At 37.0% G+C, this 18,496-nt stretch overlaps 1 protein-coding gene across 2 annotated transcripts in view; it reads left to right on the top strand.

Moving 5' to 3' along the window:
• LOC150077304 (nucleosome assembly protein 1-like 4) overlaps positions 1-18,496 on the top strand; it is a 432,049-nt gene that overhangs the window by 305,226 nt on the left and 108,327 nt on the right. For both annotated transcript variants that reach the window (XM_090386809.1, XM_090386808.1), the window contains one exon: positions 299-444. In XM_090386809.1, coding sequence (XP_090242935.1) covers positions 299-444 — 146 coding nt within the window. The remainder of the gene's footprint in view (positions 1-298; positions 445-18,496) is intronic.

The raw sequence follows: 18,496 nt of genomic DNA, 5'->3' as shown, positions 1-18,496 counted from the left end.
ATCAGTTATATTTATTTAAGAAATAAATAACAGCAGGATGGTAGTTTGCATGAAAATATTATTGAATGAATACTTTTTAAAGTCTAATATAGAAGTACATTTGTGAAGTTAAGGGAAAATATGCTCAGATAATACATAAAATACAATGATTCAGTTCTTGGTAAATTTGATTAAGCACACACTTATTCACATAGCCTATTCTTATGTTTTGTTTTCCTAATGATACTTTAAAAATATTATAGAGATTATGGCATATGATGATTATATAATATATGATTTTATTTTATTTTGATTGTAGATGTACTATTGATTGGAAAAAAGGGAAAAATGTTACTGTTAAAACAATAAAAAAGAAGCAGAAGCACAGGTCACGTGGATCGGTACGCACCATTACAAAAACAATACAAAATGACTCTTTCTTCAATTTTTTCAATCCACCATCATGTAAGCACATTTTCATTTGCATTAAATTTAATTATTTTATTAGTAATAAAAATATTTGAATCAATTTAGCAGTTGCTATGACCTGCGTTATTTTAGGTTTTAGATAGATATTATAAAATATTGCCATTAAGCAATATACAGCAGTTTATGACACTGAAAATATTCTCAATGGGGCTCATTCTCCTCTTGCTGTCCTTTCTACAATGAGAGCTGCAAAACTTAATCTGGATATTGTAGCTTTCAATATGTAGGTACTGACCTTACCAACTAACAACAAGAAAGCAGAATTGTTAACTGTCCTTCCCACCAAATCTACTGTACATTTTAATAATTTTGCAATTGGAAAAGTTTTGACTCTAGTTAAGTTGGCCACTGTCATTTTTCTTGTTACATCTTGCCATAGTAGTGCAGATGCAACGTTGTACTGGATAAGGACAATTTTCCTCCATATGAAGCTAAATCCACTACATGAGATAAACTAGTCAGGGAAACCCCGAGTACGGAGTTTTCTGCTCAAATTGTTCTTGAAAGAGTTGATTCCAATGCAGAAGAGAAATTACTGGAAAAGAAAAAAAGAAGAGATAAAAGAGGATCTAGTGGCTTTCAGCAAAGATAATATTGATTACAGTTCATTTATTTTAACTCAGATTGACATAACTATTAAACTACATGAACATAATTTGGTGTGAAAAATTTAAGGACCAGTCAGGTTTTCACCTGTAGCTTCTCATAGGAGTGGCCTGGATATAGGAAAAGCATATTAAAGGAACCTTGTGAGGTACAGAAATAATGAAGGAAACAACACCGACACAACAACGGAAACAAAACGGTACAGAGGGACTTTATTCAAAAATGGCAACATAGCATTGGCTGCCATAATACAGATGTATCACTGCCAAAGATAGAACAAAGGGAAGAGGTGGTCCTCAGTAGGAGATATGGCCACTGCTAATGTCAATGCAGGCTTTACACCACCTGTCCATATTTAGAACAGTGTTGTTGATAAGTTCTTGTGGTAACATCATCCATTCCTCTGTCAGCGCCATCTTCAGCTGGTGAACATTTTCTGGTGGGTGTGGATGTGCCACTAGGCATCTCCCCAGAGCATCCCATATTTGTTCAATGGGATTTAGATGGGGGGGGGGAGAAACAGGCAGGCCAACCTATACAAACAATGTCCTCACTTTCCAAAAGCAAATCAACAGCTGCAGTGCAATGGGGTGTGGCGTTATCATCCATAAACACAAACTCTGGGCCAATGGCACCTCGGAACAGATGCACATGGGGAAGGATTACCTCAGTACAGGAGCATGCACTGGTTACAGTGCCACCTTCCAGTATCTGAAGTTGTGTACATCCATCCAGGATGACACCTCCCCAGATGAGAACACCTTGACCGCTATATCGATCCCTTTCAGTGATGTTACCGTGTGCCAACCTCTCACTAGAGTAGCTGATGTCCAGAATCACTGTTGAGACTGAATCTACTCTCATCAGTAAAGAGTATCTTAAGTAAAGATTTTGTGGTTGTAACCTTTAGAAATATTGTTGGTCCTTAAGTTTTGCACACCAGTGTATGTAAAAAAGGTCTATAAAATCCATAAAGAAATAAATCTTACCTCACAAATGAGTCTAATCATGTAACTAAGGCCACTCTAAAATTCTTAATGGATAGAGTTACTGATCTTAGCTGTTACTTAATAACTTGGTTATGGACAATTAGGAGTTTAAGACAGATATAACGAATTAGAAAGAATTGTTGAAATTCTGTCCAAAACAAATGGTTCAATGACTGTCAATAATTCTTATGATGATATCCTTAAGAAACAGTCTTCTTCCACTGTGCAATTGCCAAATGTATCAACTCCCAATTCTTTGCCAACTTGATCACAGACCTGATACTAATACAATTGTACAATGCAGTAATAATTTTAAAAGCAGAAATTTGAAGATAGTACATGTACACAGTTTAGATGAAAAAAATGAAGTTATTGAAATTATGAAATCCTCTATGAAAGAAATAAGGGTTAAGTTCCTAAATTTAACTAAAAATAAAGGAGTCCTTTATTTTTAGTTAAATTTAGGATTAGGAAAGGATTGAAACTGTCTCCAGTAAGGATATTGGTAAAATTAAATCTTCTGACCCCTTTACTGAGAAAGGCGTTAAAATAGAGTCACCAAGATTCCTGCATCCTACACTTTTGGTATATGATGTCTATAAAACAGTCTGACATTACTGATGACCTCTACTATAAAAATTTCCAGGAGCATCATGATATTTCCTATAATGAATCCAAAATCCTACTAGATCCAAAAATGCAGTCAACTGGATTATAAGTTTGTCTCCTAGGCTATAAAAATTCCACTTCCCTAGAGTATCTTTTAATAGGTTGATCATCACACAAATGTAAACCTTTCACTGTGGTAATACAAGATGCTTTTTGTTGCCTAGTCTATGGCCATACTACACATTCTTGTACTCAGGATGCACCATTGAGGCCATTATTGCTGTATTGGTGGCGCCTCCGTAGCCAGGTGGGAAGGAGCAGCAGTGTGTAGCACACGCTTCTTGATTAGACCGGGGTTCGAGCCCGTCACCACCAAATATGGAGGATGCGGAAAGGTCAGGGAATGACCACCGCATATCCCGGTGCAATATGGCCTTAGTTGCTAATGCTCCTAAAAAAAAAAAAAAAAAAAGCTGTATTGGACATATCTTTGCAATGCTATACAAGCAGCATCGCAAAGTGACATGCCCAGAGAAGTTCACTGATCCCATCCTTCCACCTAGTTGAAGGTCTTCCTCTGCACCTCTTCCCCTTGATTTTTCCTTCCATTATATTCTTCAACAGAAAGTTTTCCCTCCTTACTATATGACCAAAAAACTTGAGTTTTCTTTTGTTGATAAAGTTTTCTTCTGCTATGAAGAAGAATTTTAGGCCTGCCAGTTTTATTCAATACCCACTCATTTGTTCTTCGATCCAAGTAAGAAATACGCAGTATTCTCCTGTAACACCACATTTTAAATTCCTCAATTTTCTTCCTGTCAGCTCTTTTCAGATTCCATCCTTCACATCCATAAATGGCAACTGGAAAAATTAACGAATCAATGATTCTCAGTTTCGTCTTTAGGGGCAGATCTTGATCTCTCCATAATTTTGTCAGATCCGTGACCAACGTTTTAGCAATTGTCTGTCGTCTCTTTACATTATTTGAGCAGTCGCTATTTTTATTTATTCTTGACCCTAAGTAATCAAATTCCTCAACTTTTTCAATATCTTGCCCATTAACCTTCACTTTACTGGAATCGAGACTATCACCAAACACCATAATTTTTGTTTTACACACATTCAGAAACAATCCTTTTTTTCTTACTTGCTGCACATACTCTCCTCAGAGTTTCTTTAAGATGATCATTAGAATTACAAATTAACACAGTATCATCTGCATAATGAAGGTTGTTTATCTTCAGTCCTCCAATTTTGATGCCAGTCTCTAAATCTTCCAAAGCTTCACGCATGATATCTTTGGCATAAAGATTTAAAAGGTGAAGTGACAAAATACAGCCTTGACTGACACCGTTACCTATTGTGACAAAGTCTGTGTTTCCCATATTCATTCTCACAGTTTCTTCCTGGTACAGTAGCTTAATCAGCTGAATTATGTGGATTGGGAAACCCATAATAGTCATCGTTTCCCATAGTTTCTCATGTTGAACACAATCAAATGCTTTTGCATTATCTATAAAACACAAAAGGACTAGAACATTCAATTCTTTGCATTTTTCAATAATCAGTTGTAGGCTTAAGATCTGATCTCTGGTTCCTCTACCCTTTCTGAAACCTGATTGCAATTGGTATTTCTTCTTCAAGTTTTCTTAGGCGCCTCCGTAGCCAGGTGGGAAGGAGCAGCAGTGCGTAGCACACGCTTCTTGATTAGACCGGGGTTCGAGCCCGTCACCACCAAATATGGAGAATGCGGAAAGGTCATGGAATGACCACCGTATATCCCGGAGCAATATGGCCTTAGTTGCTAATGCTCCTAAAAACCAAACAACAACAACATCAAGTTTTCTTGAGATTCTGTTCAATATGATTTTAGAAGAATCTTGCTACCGTGAGAAATGAGGCTAATAGTCCTGTAATTTGAGCAAATTTTCAGATCTCCTTTTTTTGGTAAGGGGATGAAAATTGATTTCTTCCAATCTGATGGCCACCGTCCAGTTTACCAAATTTTTACAATCATTTTATGAAAAAACTCGGTGTTCTTCACACCTGTAGCTTTAATCAATTCCGCTGAGATTTCATCAATTCTAGGTGACTTGCCATACGTTAGTTCTCTGATGGCTTTTTCAACTTCTTCCTTCAGTGGAACTGGTTCATGATCACAGTCTTGAAAAGTGGGTGGCAGATCATTAGTGTCAGCAGGTGCTCGGAAGAGCTGCTTACAGTATTCTTTCCATCTTCCTTTGATTGTGTTCTCCTCTTTTAAAATTTCCTCTTTGGAGTCCTTAATGATATTAAGAGTAGGAGACCAGCGGAATTACTTAACAGGTCACTGTTGAAAAAAAGCCGTGAAGTAGGGTTGAATTTGAAAGTGTCTGCAATTCTGCCCAGACACGATAGGAGGGAGTATATGATGAGAGCCTTGTCGATCAATTCGGCCCTGGAAAGACTGTGCAAGGCTCAAGGGGTAGAATTTTTTTCGGCCTGCACTGTACTTGTTAACAGGAGAGATTGCTTCTACAGGGATGGGATACACTTAAATAGAAAGGGTGAGAATATTTGCTGATGCTATAGAGGCAGTGTTAGGTGGGTCGGAAAACTGCTAGCTTGGGGGGGAGACAAAGACTAATAGATTAACAGTAGCCACTGGCAGAGGTGAAAGAGATTCTTGCACTGCTTCTATTGGAATGAGCAGAAGCCTGAAAAACAAGATGCAGGATATTTCAGAGACTGCTGGAAGTCATTGCGGTACAAGTAAACACATGGATTGTGTTAGGGTAGCTAAGAATAGAAACAGGTGCATGTATACTTGCGTGTACACCAATGCTAGGAGTTTAGTAAATAAATTTGATGAATTTGAGGTATTGCTCAAAACATCAAAGGCAGATATTGTTGGGATATCAGAGACGTGGTGTCACACAGATATAAGGAATGCAGAACTGGAATTTGGGGAGTATAACGTCTACAGAAAGGATAGACAGGATAGGAAGGGAGGAGGGGTTATGCTATTAGTTAAGAAACACATAAAATCCAAGGAAGTGAAGCCAGTCGACATCGATGGACAGGGCAGTGTCGAGTCAGTTTGGTGTTGACATAAGCATAGGTAAATCAAAATTGAGAGTAGGAGTGTGCTATAGGCCTAATGACTCTGATGAGTATAATAAGATACTGTACAGTGAAATAGAATGGGCCAGTAAATCAGAGAGTCTTATAATTGGGGATTTTATTTTCCCAGATATTGACTGGAATTTGTGGGTTGGTCACTCACACACTAGCAAGGCTTTTGTGGATTTATTGGATGATTTTTATCTACACCAGCATGTTCGAGAGGCAACTAGAGGGAGTAATACTCTTGATTTGATTATCAGTAGTGATTCTTCATGCATTAAGAATCTGCAGATAAAGGAACCACTAGGTGGCAGTGATCACAGTGTGCTCAAGTGGGATTTACTCAAGGAGGTAACTACCATCAGAGGTAAAGGGAAGGGTTTTTGCTTTCGTAAAGGCAACTATGATGGTCTGAGACAGTATTTAAATTCTATACAGTGGGACCAACTGATGACGTTACCAACAGCAAATTCAAAATGGGAAGCATTAAAGGAACTAATCTTGGAAGCTACCAGGCTTTACATACCAACCAAGAAATATTGTTCAAGGTTCAGGCCTAAATGGTTGTCAGATGAACTAATGAGACATATGGCAGAGAAGAAAAATGCATGGGATACATACAAATTAATGGGTGACATGGAAACCTATGATAGATATAAGTTGGTCTGTAACCAAGTCACAAAGGAGATTAGGCAGGCAAAGGCAGATTTTGAGAAATCCTTCGCAAAGGATGCAAAGAAAAACAGAAAAGAGTTCTTTACCTATTTAAACTCAAGAAGGAAAGGGATGAATCAGATTGGTCCACTGGATGTTGATGGTTCAACAGTTGAGGATCCTGCTCAGGTGGCTAACAATCTAAACGAGTATTTTGCATCTACATTCACACATGAGGAGTTATTCAGGAAGGGGAATGTCGTAGGTGAAGTAAACATTGGCAGTGAGCTAGATGATTTTCTAATAACTGAGAGGAAAGTGGAGGAGAAATTGTTGAGGATAAACATAAAAAAGGCACCCGGGGTGGATGGGATCTATCCAGTTATATTAAAGGAGGCAGCAAAGGAAGTAAGCAAACCCCTAGCCATAATTATGAGAGCTTCTTTGGACTCAGGGGAGGTACCCATAGACTGGAGATGTGCAAATGTAACTCCAATTCACAAAGGAGGATCAAAGGCTGACACAAGTAATTATAGACCTGTTAGTTTAACTTCAGTTCCAGGAAAATTAATGGAGGCACTGGTTAAAGAAGCACTGCAGGATCATCTAGACAAGAATTCAGTTATAGCTCAGACACAGCATGGTTTTGTTAAGGGCAGGTCTTGTCTGACCAATTTGATTGGATACTATGATGTAGTCACAAAAGAACTGGATGCAGGGAATAACTTTGATATTATATATTTGGATCTTAGAAAGGCTTTTGATATTGTTGCACATGGAAGACTGCTGCACAAATTGGAGCAGTGTGGCATTGGAGGCAAATTGCTGCTATGGATAAAGGGATGGTTGAGTGGCAGAAGACAGAGTGGTAATCAATGGACACTGCTCATCGTGGACTAATGTTATTAGTGGAGTTCCTCGGGGTTCAGTGTTGGGTCCATTGTTGTTTTCTGTATTTATAAATGATATTGATGATGGTATATCAAGCTTAATGTCCAAGTTTGCAGACGATACAAAGGTTTGCAGGGTTGTTAAGGACACTACTGATGCTATGCTGCTGCAACAGGATCTGGAAAGGTTGAGCAGATGGGCTGAGAGGTGGCAAATGAAGTTTAACATTGACAAATGTAAAGTACTACATATGGGAAACAGTAACCCCAGATCAATGTATCAACTCTGTGGTACTACGCTGACAGTGGTAGAGAATGAAAAGGACCTGGGGGTAATTGTGCAGGCAGATATGAAGTTCTCTGAGCAGTGCAGACGAGCTGCAAGAGTAGCTCATGGTGTCTTGTCAATGATATATAGGAATTTTTCTAGCAGGGATAGGGATGTGATTATTCCCTTGTGGCATTGGTCAGGCCACACCTTGAGTACTGTATACAGGTCTGGTGGCCTCATTTCAAGAAGGATGTAGAGCTGCTGGAACGAGTACAGGGAAGGGCAACAAGATTAGTGAATGGAACAAAGGGTTGCTCTTACGAAGAAAGGCTTAAGTTTTGCAAATTACAGAGTCTGGAGACTAGGCATCGGCGAGGTGATCTGATAGAGGTGTATAAGGCTTTGAATGGCTTGAGCATGCTCAATGCCGATGGGATTCTTCCTCTTGCTCAGAATAATCACCTGAGAGGGCATAAATTCAAATTGAGGAACGGCGGATGTCGGATAGATGTGCGGAAATTTGCCTTTAGCCAACGGGCAGTTGGTTTGTGGAATAGACTTCCATCACTTGTTGTTGAACTTGATAGCCTAAACAAATTTAAGGCTCAGCTGGACAGGTATTTCGAACGAACGGAGGGGTGAAATGGGAGTAGTGGTTGTGTTTTTTTTTTTTTTTTGGCTGATGCTGAATAAGCTTGCTTTCTTGCATCATATGCCTCTACTAATGCTAATGCTAATTACATTAAGGTTTGGTCGGAACTTTTGTCTTGAGGACTTAATTACATCATACATCTTTTTAGTGTTGTTTCGTTTGCTGTGGTATTCAATTTCTTTACACTATCGATTGATATAATTCTGTTTGTCCTGGCTTAAACAGCACGATGACTTTGCTTAGTTCCTGATACTCTTCATTTCCTTGTACACCCTGGGCCTTTGCAGTTCTTCTCTGTTCAATAAGTTTAAAAGTGGCTTCTGTAAGCCAAGGCTTCCTGATTTTTGACCTTTCTCTAATGTGTCTATTTGCTGAATCCTTAATAATGCTTTTTGTATTTTCCCACATTTCCTCAGGCAGCATGTAGTCATCTAGTTCTAATAGAGCTTGAAAACGATTGCCTGTTTCAAACATGTAATCATTTGGAATATTTTCTACATCCAATCGTCTATGGAAAACTTTATTCATGATCTTTTTCAGCTTCAGCTTGAGAACGATGTGGTGTAGCTGATGATCACTGCCACAATCTGCTGCAGGAAGTGTTTTTGCTGTGATTACACTGGAACGCCACCTTTGCTGCATAAGGATATAATCAATCTGATTCCTTGTTTTATGATCAGGAGATTTCCATGTATAGAGCCTTCTTGGGTGCTGCTGAAAGTTGGTGTTACATATGACAAGACTGTTCAGATGACAAAATTCAATTAAACTTTCACCCTGCTCATTTCTAGTGCCAAGGCCAAACCTACCACATTCTGGAGTAGAAGAAACTGTCTTGCCTACTTTTGCATTAAAATCACCCATGAGTATCAAAACATCCTTTTTTTTTTTTGGGACCAGGTCAAGAGCAGAATGAATTTATTCATAAGGTGACACTGATTTCATACATTTTTAAATATTCGCTTCTATATTTCAAAATTTAAATTCCTTTCATTAGTGTTAAACCGCTGCATAATCTTCAGTATCCTTCAAACGCACTAACCGTTAAAGTTTTATTTTAGTCTTAGAGCTTAAATATTTACTACTCAGACATAAAAATATATGTCTAATGAATCCTCTATCTCTTTTTTTCCCTATGGTAAGGTGTATTTTCAGTTTTTTTATGCTTCAAACCACCAAAGTTTAATAAACTGAGAGCACATTTAAACACAGTCTACACGCAGCGCCACTGTAGCCACTAATTTTATTCAATGTTCTTCTCCTTGTGTAAATGAAATTCAGATTCTCCAAATTAATGGACAAAAAAATCCTCACTGTGCAGTTGTAGAATGGACAATTGCAGAATGAAGTCTAAAATGGTACATTAGATATTAGTGGTAAAATGGATTATGGTCCCAGTTTATTACATACATACTTATCACTGATTTCTCTGGTAATGTCTGTCTTTTCTGTTTACTGTGCTCCCGCTGAAGATATAGATCCAATCTTATCTTTTCTTGACTATGCTATCCGGCTTCTTGACTCTTCCAAAATTATTATTGGCAGTGACCTAAACGCAAAATCCTCTTGATTTTTTAGCTCATTTACTGATAATAGAGGACATCTAGTTGATCAGTTTATTTTACAACATTGCTTATTAATTTTGAAGTGGTTTATGTTGACTGGAAATTCTCTGATTGTTGAGCCATTTTATTAAAAAAATTATAGTACAAACAATTTGTCTTATAATTCACTCTGTACATTAACTTGTTATTCTTTGCAGGAAATTAAATGGAATAGATTTTTAGAAACTATAAATAATCAAATTTCTTATTTTGATCACTTTTCCAAGAATTTAACACCTCTGGAGTGTGCACTATTTGTTCAATCTGCTATTTTAAAAGCTGTGGATAAATGAATTAAAAAAGAAAAAAAAAAAAAAAGGGTCAGGACAAATAAAATTTAAATATTTTTAATTTAAATTTATTTTATTTTTATTAGATATATTTTAAATGTATCCCTGTTGCTCAACATGAAGTTTTTAAAGCTAGAAAGTTATATTAATGAAGATGTAGAATATGGCCATTACCTGGCATTGCACAATTATGTAATATATATCTTCAAAAGAAAAAGCAGTGTGATAAATTAATTTTAAAATGTAAAATTGAAACATGGAGAAAATTTGTCTTTGATGCTGGAAACAAAAAAACCCCTTGAGGTGTCATATACAAAATAGCGCGTGACCAGTTACATTGTCAGATTATTTATAATTCTGTAGTTTCTAATAACTCTGAATCACTATCTTGGCAGTCTACTGTAGAATCCATAATTAATGTCTTATTCTTACTGGGTGACCCTGAATCTGATTTGCCTATTCATCAGGTTATTAGGCAATTAAACTTAGATTGTTACTCTACCCTTAATGACCCTCTTACTCCTGAGGAAGTTAACAACACTATTGCAAGAATCCGTTAGAATAAATGTCCTGGTTCTGACTTTGTCAAGGGAGCTTTCATAAGTAAGTTGCACACTAAATGTCCAAATGTATTGATTAAACATTTTCAATAAATGTTTTCATTCCTCTATCTTTCCCTCCATTTGGAAAGGTTCTCTATTGAAAATTATCATCAAACCTGTCAACCACCCAGGTTCATACAACGATAGCTTTATTGGCATATCTTGGTAAAGTACTTGAAAGGCTTATGTCTTATAGAATAACTTGCTTTTAGAAAACAGTGTCTATGCATCAAATCAATTTGGATTTTGAGGGTCACAGTGCTGAAGATGCTCTCATTTATATTTTTAATCTTATACAAAATACTTCTACTTAATACGTATTAGATGTATTTGTTGACTTTGAAGGTGCTTTTGATTCCCTCTGATGGGAAAGTGCCCTCGAGGTCTTAAGGTCCCTAAATTGTCCTTACAATCTATTTAAGCTCGTGCACCACTACTTTTAAGATTGTTTTATAACTGTCACATCTAATTTTTGTATTGTCAAAATAACAAGTTTTCTGTGGATATCCTCAAGGGACATCCACGGGAAACTTGTGGAAACTATACTTGGACCTTGAATCTGGAGTCTTGTCTTAAATTAATGGTTACTCAAGGATTTTCCAAACTGTTTTGCTATAGGCTTATGCAGGTGACTTAGTTTTCTTTTTTATGCTAACTCCAGATGGCAATTAGAACGTACAGCTAATAATATCTTAAAAGAACTTTATAACTGGTCAGTTGAAAATAAACTTACCACCTCTGCATCTAAGACTTAATAGTCTTTAAAGAAACTTTGTCTCAAACTTGTCTGCCACTAGTTAAAATTAATGGAATCTCAGTTCCCTTTGTTACCTCTTTGAAATACGTTGGCATTCTTATTGAGAGCAGACACCTCATCTCACCTCATCTCAACTAGTAGAAAAAGTTAAGAAATACTATTTCTAAATGATTTGGAAAGAAAATTTCCACTCGTATGGACTGGGGTCTAAAACATCAAACACTGTGCATTCTCTATGAACTAGTTATAATTCCTATAGTAACTTATGCTGCAGGGGGTCTTTACAGTTCAGCCTAAATTAAACTCCATTCAACGCAATTTCCTTTTAGTTCTATTGAAGACCTTGAATTGTCTCAAACCCTACCCTCCAGGTATTACCTGGCTTCTTACACCTAGATCTGCAATTTGTTTACTCTGACTTGTCTTATTACATCAGAAAAGGTATAACAATTGGTTGAATGAGACTATAGGTGTGGAGATGTACACTTCTTAAGCTCCTGCAAACGGATAAGTTTTCTTAGAAATTTTATTGAATTTTTGATTAATTAAAATATTAATTTATGTTTTACAAATAAATTAAATAGGCATAATAGCATTTTTTAGGTTATTTTTTAAATTTAGCTAGTTATTTTGTAAGTTGCAACTCGCTACTCATACCACTATTGTATCGGTGTTTATGCACATAACTAGTAGTGCAGAAGAAAAGGTTTTAATTGTAATAAATAAGTAGTTTGAAGGTTTTAATCTCCTTTTGGACATATTTTTTGTACTTAGCTTAAGGATATAACTAATTTAACATTGTGATTGTTATGGTATAATGTAACTTGATAGCATATATCTCGAACTTGATAAAATTAGATAGCATAATATGTATCACTGCATTAGCTTAGTAGTCTAGTATAGTATAGTCAATTAATCAATTAAATTTATTAACCTTAGTAATTTTCATTGTTAATTAATTAAATCATATTTAAATGGAAATTATGCCCCAGACTAGAGCAGCAAAGCAATGTGCACAAAGTAGTGTGGCTCGGGAGAGAACCAAAGAGAGTGATTCTCCAATGCATCACAGCCTAAAAAAATGTGCAACTTGTGAAATGCTTGCAAACCTATCTGGAACAGGACATGATCTAGCCGAGGAGGATGCCTTTGTGTGTGTGTGGCGCGTGCGCGCACACACACACACACACACACACACACACACACAGGACCAGGATATGTCTGCTAGGGGAAAAAGTTGATGACATAGAGCAGATATCATCTTTAAGCACACAAAGGGTGATATTGCTATACATGTTGGCACTAACGACATTAAGAGTAGGAGATTTCCAGGCTTACTTAACATGTACAGGTGCAGAGAGTGTCAAGAAATTAGATGCCAATTCAGTGTTCTGATGGGTGTCTATGAGAGGTTTGAAGAGAGCTCTCAGCTGCCCAACTCAATGCCAGAGCTCACTCTTGGTCATCAGGCAACACAGTGGCAATATTCACAGTAAAATGTGCTGGTCCCACAGGAGCTAGTTATTGTCGGCGACTCAATTGTCAGGGAGATGGGAAATATTGTGCAAAAAAGGATAGGTGGAATAGGATCATGGTATGTCTGCCAGGGGCAGAAGTTGATGATGTAGAGCAGATATCATCTTTTAAGGGTGATATTATTGAATATGTTGAACATGTTGCCACTAACGACATTAAGAATAGATCTCCGGACACTAACTTAACAAGTACTTGTCAATGTTGAAAAAAGTCACAAGTTAGGGTTAAATTTGAAAGTGTCTGCAATTCTGTCCAGACATGATAGGAGAGAGTATATGATGAGAGCCTTGTCAATCAATTTGGCTCTGGAGAGATTGTGCAAGGCACATGGGTAGAATTTGCTTGTTAACAGGAGAGAGAGATTGTTTCTACAGGAAGGGTATTACACTTCAAGAGAAAGGGTTCAAAAATATTTGCTGATGCTATTGAGGCATGTTAGGGGGGAAACAGCCAGTTTGGTGGGGTGGGTTCACAGACGAATAGATTAACAGTAGCTACAGGCAGAGGCGGAAGTGATTCTTCCACTGCTTCTATTGGAATGAGCATCAGCCTGGACAGCAAGGTGCTTGGGACTAAGGACTGCTGGGAGTCATCATGGAACAAGTAAATACATGGGCTGTGTACTCTTAGGGTAAATAGGGTAAAGTAAGAATAGGTGCATGCATACTTGCATGTACACCAATTTTAGGAGTATAGTAAATATATTTGATGAATTTTGGTGCTGGTCAAGACAATTAAAGGCAGATATTGTTGGGATATCAGAGAAGTGGTGTTACAGATATACGGAATGTGGAATTGGAATTTAGGGAGTACAATGTGTACAGAAAGGATAGACAGGTTAAAAAGAGAGGAAGGGTCATGCTGTTAGTTAAGAAATGCATAAAATCTAAGGAAGTGCATCCAGTTGGCATGGTGGGACAGTGAAGTGTTGAGTCAGTATGGTGTGACATAAGCACTGGGAAAGCAAAATAGAGTATAGGAGTACGTTATCAGCATAATGGCTCTGATAAGTATAATGAACAACTATACAGAGAAATAGAGTGGGCCAGTAAATCAGAATGTCTTATAATGAGGGATTTTAACTTCTCAGATATAGACTGGAACTTGCGGATTGGTCACTCAGATACTAGCAAAACTTTTGTGGATTTGTTGGATGATTATTTTCTTATGCAGCATGTTTGAGAGACAACCAGAGGGAGTAATACTGTTGATCTGATTATTAGCAGTGATTTTTCATTCATTAAGAATTTACAGATATAGGAACCACTAGGTGGCAGTGATCACGGTGTACTGATGTGTGATTTACTCAAAGATGTAACTACCATCAGTGGTAAAGGGAAGGGTTTTTTTGCTTTCATAAAGGTGAGTACAGTGGTCTCAGACAGTTTTTAAATTCTATATAGTGGGACCAACTGATGATGTTATCACAGCAAATTCTAAATGGGAAGCATTCAGGGATACTACTAGGCTTTTTATACCAACTAAGCTCAAGGTTGTGGATGTCAGTTAAACAAGTGAGACTTTTGGCAGAAAAGAAAAATGCATGGGTTGCATATAAATTATCAGGAGACAGATTTCTATGCTAGATATAAGATAGGCTGTAATCAGGTCACAAAGGAGGTTAGGCAGGCGAAGGCAGATTACGATAAATCTTTGGCAAAAGATGCTAAGAAAAACAGCAAGGATTTCTTTACTTATATAAACTCTAAAAGGAAGGGGATGAATCTGATTGGTCCACTTGATATCGATGGTTCCACTGTTGATGATCCTGCTCAGATAGCAAACAAACTGAATGAGTATTTTGCATCTACATTCACACATGAGGAGTTATTAAGGTTTGAAAACGACAAAAGGTTATCAAATTGTAGAAGGGTGCTTATAGATTTTGTAATAACAGAGCAAAATAGAGGAGAAATTGTTGAAGTTAAACATAAGAAAGGCACCTGAGGTAGATGGGATCTATCCAGTTATAGTAAAGGAGGCAGCAAAAGGAACTGAGCAAACTTATTTATGAGCATAATTATGAGAGCATCCTTTTACTCAGGGGGAAAAGGACTGGAGTTCTGCAAATGTATCCCCAATTCACAAAGGGGGATTGAAGAGTGACACGAGTAATTACAGACCAGTTAGTTTAACTTCTGTTCCGGGTAAAATAATGGAGTCATTGGTTAAAGATTCATTGCAGGATCATCTAAACAAGACTGCAGCAATAATTCAGACACAGCATGGGCTTGTTAAGGGAAAGCCTTGTCTGACAAATTTGATAGGATATCATGATGTGATTACAAGGGAACTGGATGCAAAAAATAATTTTGATATCATATATTTGGATTTCAGGAAAGCTTTTGACACTGTTGCACATGGAAGACTATTATAGAAATTGGAGCAGAATGGTATTCAGGGTAAGTTGCTACAATGGATAAAAGGATGGTTGAGTGGGAGAAGACAGAGGGTGGTGATTAATGGATGCTGCTCTTTGTGGACTAATGTTATTAGTGGAGTCCCACAGTATTCGGTGTTGGGTCCAATGTTATTTTGTGTATTTATCAATGATATTGGTGAAGGTATATGAGGCTTAGTGTCGAACTTTGCAGATGATACAAAGGTTGACAGTGTGCTACTGCAACAGAATCTAGAAAATTTGGGAAGATGGTCTGAGAATTGGTAATTGAAGTTTAACATTGACAAATGCAAAGCATTGAATATGGGTAACCCCAGAGGAACATACCAACTGTGTGGTACTACACTTAGGGGTGGTAGAAAATGAAAAAGACCTGTGAGTAATTGTACAGTCAGATATGAAGTTTTCTGAGCAATGCAGACAGGCTGCAAGAGCAGGTCATGGGGTTTTGTCAATGATATACAGGAATTTTTCTAGCAGGGAAAAGGAGGTTATTGCCTCTTTGTATAAGGCAATGCTCAGGCCATGCCTTGAGTACTATGTACAGGTCTGGAGGCCTCATTTTAGGATGGATGTAGATTTGCTTGAGCATATTCAGAGAAGGGCACAAGATTGGTGGGAGAATGAAGGAATCCTCTTACCAAGAGAGGCTTAAGTTCTGCAAATTGCAGCGGCTGGAGACTAGGCACCTGCAAGATGATCTGTTTGAGGTGTATAAGGCCTTGAACGGGTTGAGAATGCTGAATTCTGATGGGATTCTTCCACTAGCTCAGATTATGAACCTAAGGGGGCATAAATTCAAATTGAAGAAAGACAGTTGTAGAATAGATGTGCCGAAATTTGCCTCTAGCCAGCGGGTGGTTAATTGCTGGAACAAATTTCCATCTGTCGTTGTGGAAGTTGATAGGTTAAATGAATTCAAGGAGTATCTGGGCAAACATTTAGAGGGATTGGTTGAGTTTTTTTTTTTTTTTTTTTTGGCTGATGCTACATAAGCTCATACACTTGCTTTCTTGCATCACATGCCACTATTACTATTACTGTATATGGGTAGCAGAAACTCCTGAATTACATACCAACTGTGCGGTACTACACTCGAGTAGTGGTGAATGAAAAAGACTTGGGGGTAATTATGCAATCAGTTATGAGATTTTTTTGATAGTGCAGACAGGCTGCAAGAATAGTTCATCTAGTCTGATCATTGGAATTTTGCTAGCAGGAAAAAGGAGATGATTATCCACTTGTATAAGAAAATGGTCAGGCCTAAAATGAGACCTACAGGTCTGTAGGTCTCATTTTAGGAAGGATGTAGAGTTGCCAGAGAAGGGCAATAAGACTGGTGAGGGGAACAAAGGGATGCTGTTACAAAGAACGGCTAAAGTTCTGCAAATTGCAGGGTCTGGAGATTAGGCACCTGAGAGATGATCTGATTGGTGTATGTATTGGTGTAAGTCTTGAATGGGTTGAGCAGGTTTGATGCTGGTAGGATTCTTTCTTTTGCTCAGATTACAAACCTGAGGGGGCATGAATTGAAATTGAGGAAAGACAGTTGTCGAATTTTTTGTCTTTAGCCAGAGGGTGTTTGATTGCTGGAACACACTTCCATCTGTCTTGGAAGTTGACAGCTTTAATAAATTCAAGACTGAACTAGACAAACTTTTTGAGTGAATGGATGGGTGAAATGGGAAGGGGTTTTTTTTTTTTTTTTTTGGGTTGATGCTATATAAGCTTGCTTTCTTGCTCCATATGCCTCTATTAATGCTAATGCTAATTAATAATTATTAATATATCTCCTAAAAGAGAAAACTAAGATGCTTTTGGATCCGGAAAGATATGTGACAGGAATGGTAGCACACCTCTGCGAAAGCTGCAGTTACGAAGAAATTTGTACCTTCAGTTATATTTTTAAGTAAGAACACTGTAAAATGGCTCATGCCCAGTTTATACGCAAATTATATTTTAACAGGAAACTGGTCCTTTAAGTTAGCTTATTTTAAATTTTTACCCTCTGATTTGTGCCTATCCTTTCAATTACTGGGTTGGCCACTGGAGATTTAGAAAATGCCATCAACTTTCAGGTGCTTCAAAATTATGCTAAAGCAGTATTTGAATATAGGAAAAGATTAGATGCTGATTGCAATTTAACTAGAAATCCTGATAATTAAACTTTTGGGTGGTATATTTCTTGTTTTAATTTTAATCAGCCAATTTTTAAATCGATATTAGTGCCCCTTTTATGATTTTTTATTTTATTTTATGACTATTCATGTACTTTCATAGCTTTTTGAAGCTTAAAGCACACTTTCTAGTTATTAAGCTTATTATAATGTAAAAGTCATCTGTTTCTCTTACTTCTCGACTTCCCTTGAATAATAAATACCATACTAAACTTGTAGAAAAAACTTCTGTAAGTCGACACCTGTAAGTTTTTGGGCTTCTGACCTTTGAACTATTTTTAGTCGAAACCTGCATACTCTTAAACATTTTGTTGTTGACTTTGACTCACTGACTTTATAATGTACATGAATATACTTATTCATATAATGTCGTATGAATCTATTGTGGAAGATATCACAGAAATGTAAAGTTAATATATTTCCAGGTTGTGCATATATATTGCCTTAGCTTATACTGTTTTTCCAGTTTTATTTATTTATTTATTATTATTTTTTAATTTTTTATTTTATTATTAATATAATTTTTTTATCTTTTTTATTAATATATTTTTTATTTGGCTGGTACCCTTAATTTGGGCAATCGAGGGTATGGCAGCATTTCTCAAACTGTGGGGTGAAGTTGAATTTCGGGTGTACACATCTCAAATTCATCGGTGAAAAAATCATATTCATTCATAGCAAAAATGAGGGTTAAATCTCAAATTTGTTACTAACAATCATTTCATTAACCAAATCACAAGACAATCCCTTTTTCCTGGTTGCATGCTATTATGTTTAGTTGCCATAGTGTTGGTAAGTGTAGTCACGGTAAAAAAATCTAAAGTCAATGAAGTTTTATTTGATGTCTGTTCATTAGTTAACTGTATTTATATTCCTTATTACACA

Source organism: Mastigoproctus giganteus, chromosome 12, assembly GCF_048544385.1.
Source record: "Mastigoproctus giganteus isolate SK-2022 chromosome 12, ASM4854438v1, whole genome shotgun sequence".
Classification (NCBI taxonomy): domain Eukaryota; kingdom Metazoa; phylum Arthropoda; class Arachnida; order Uropygi; family Thelyphonidae; genus Mastigoproctus; species Mastigoproctus giganteus.
The sequence above is the reverse complement of the archived record's forward strand: the minus strand, read 5'-3'. Positions and strand labels throughout refer to the sequence as shown.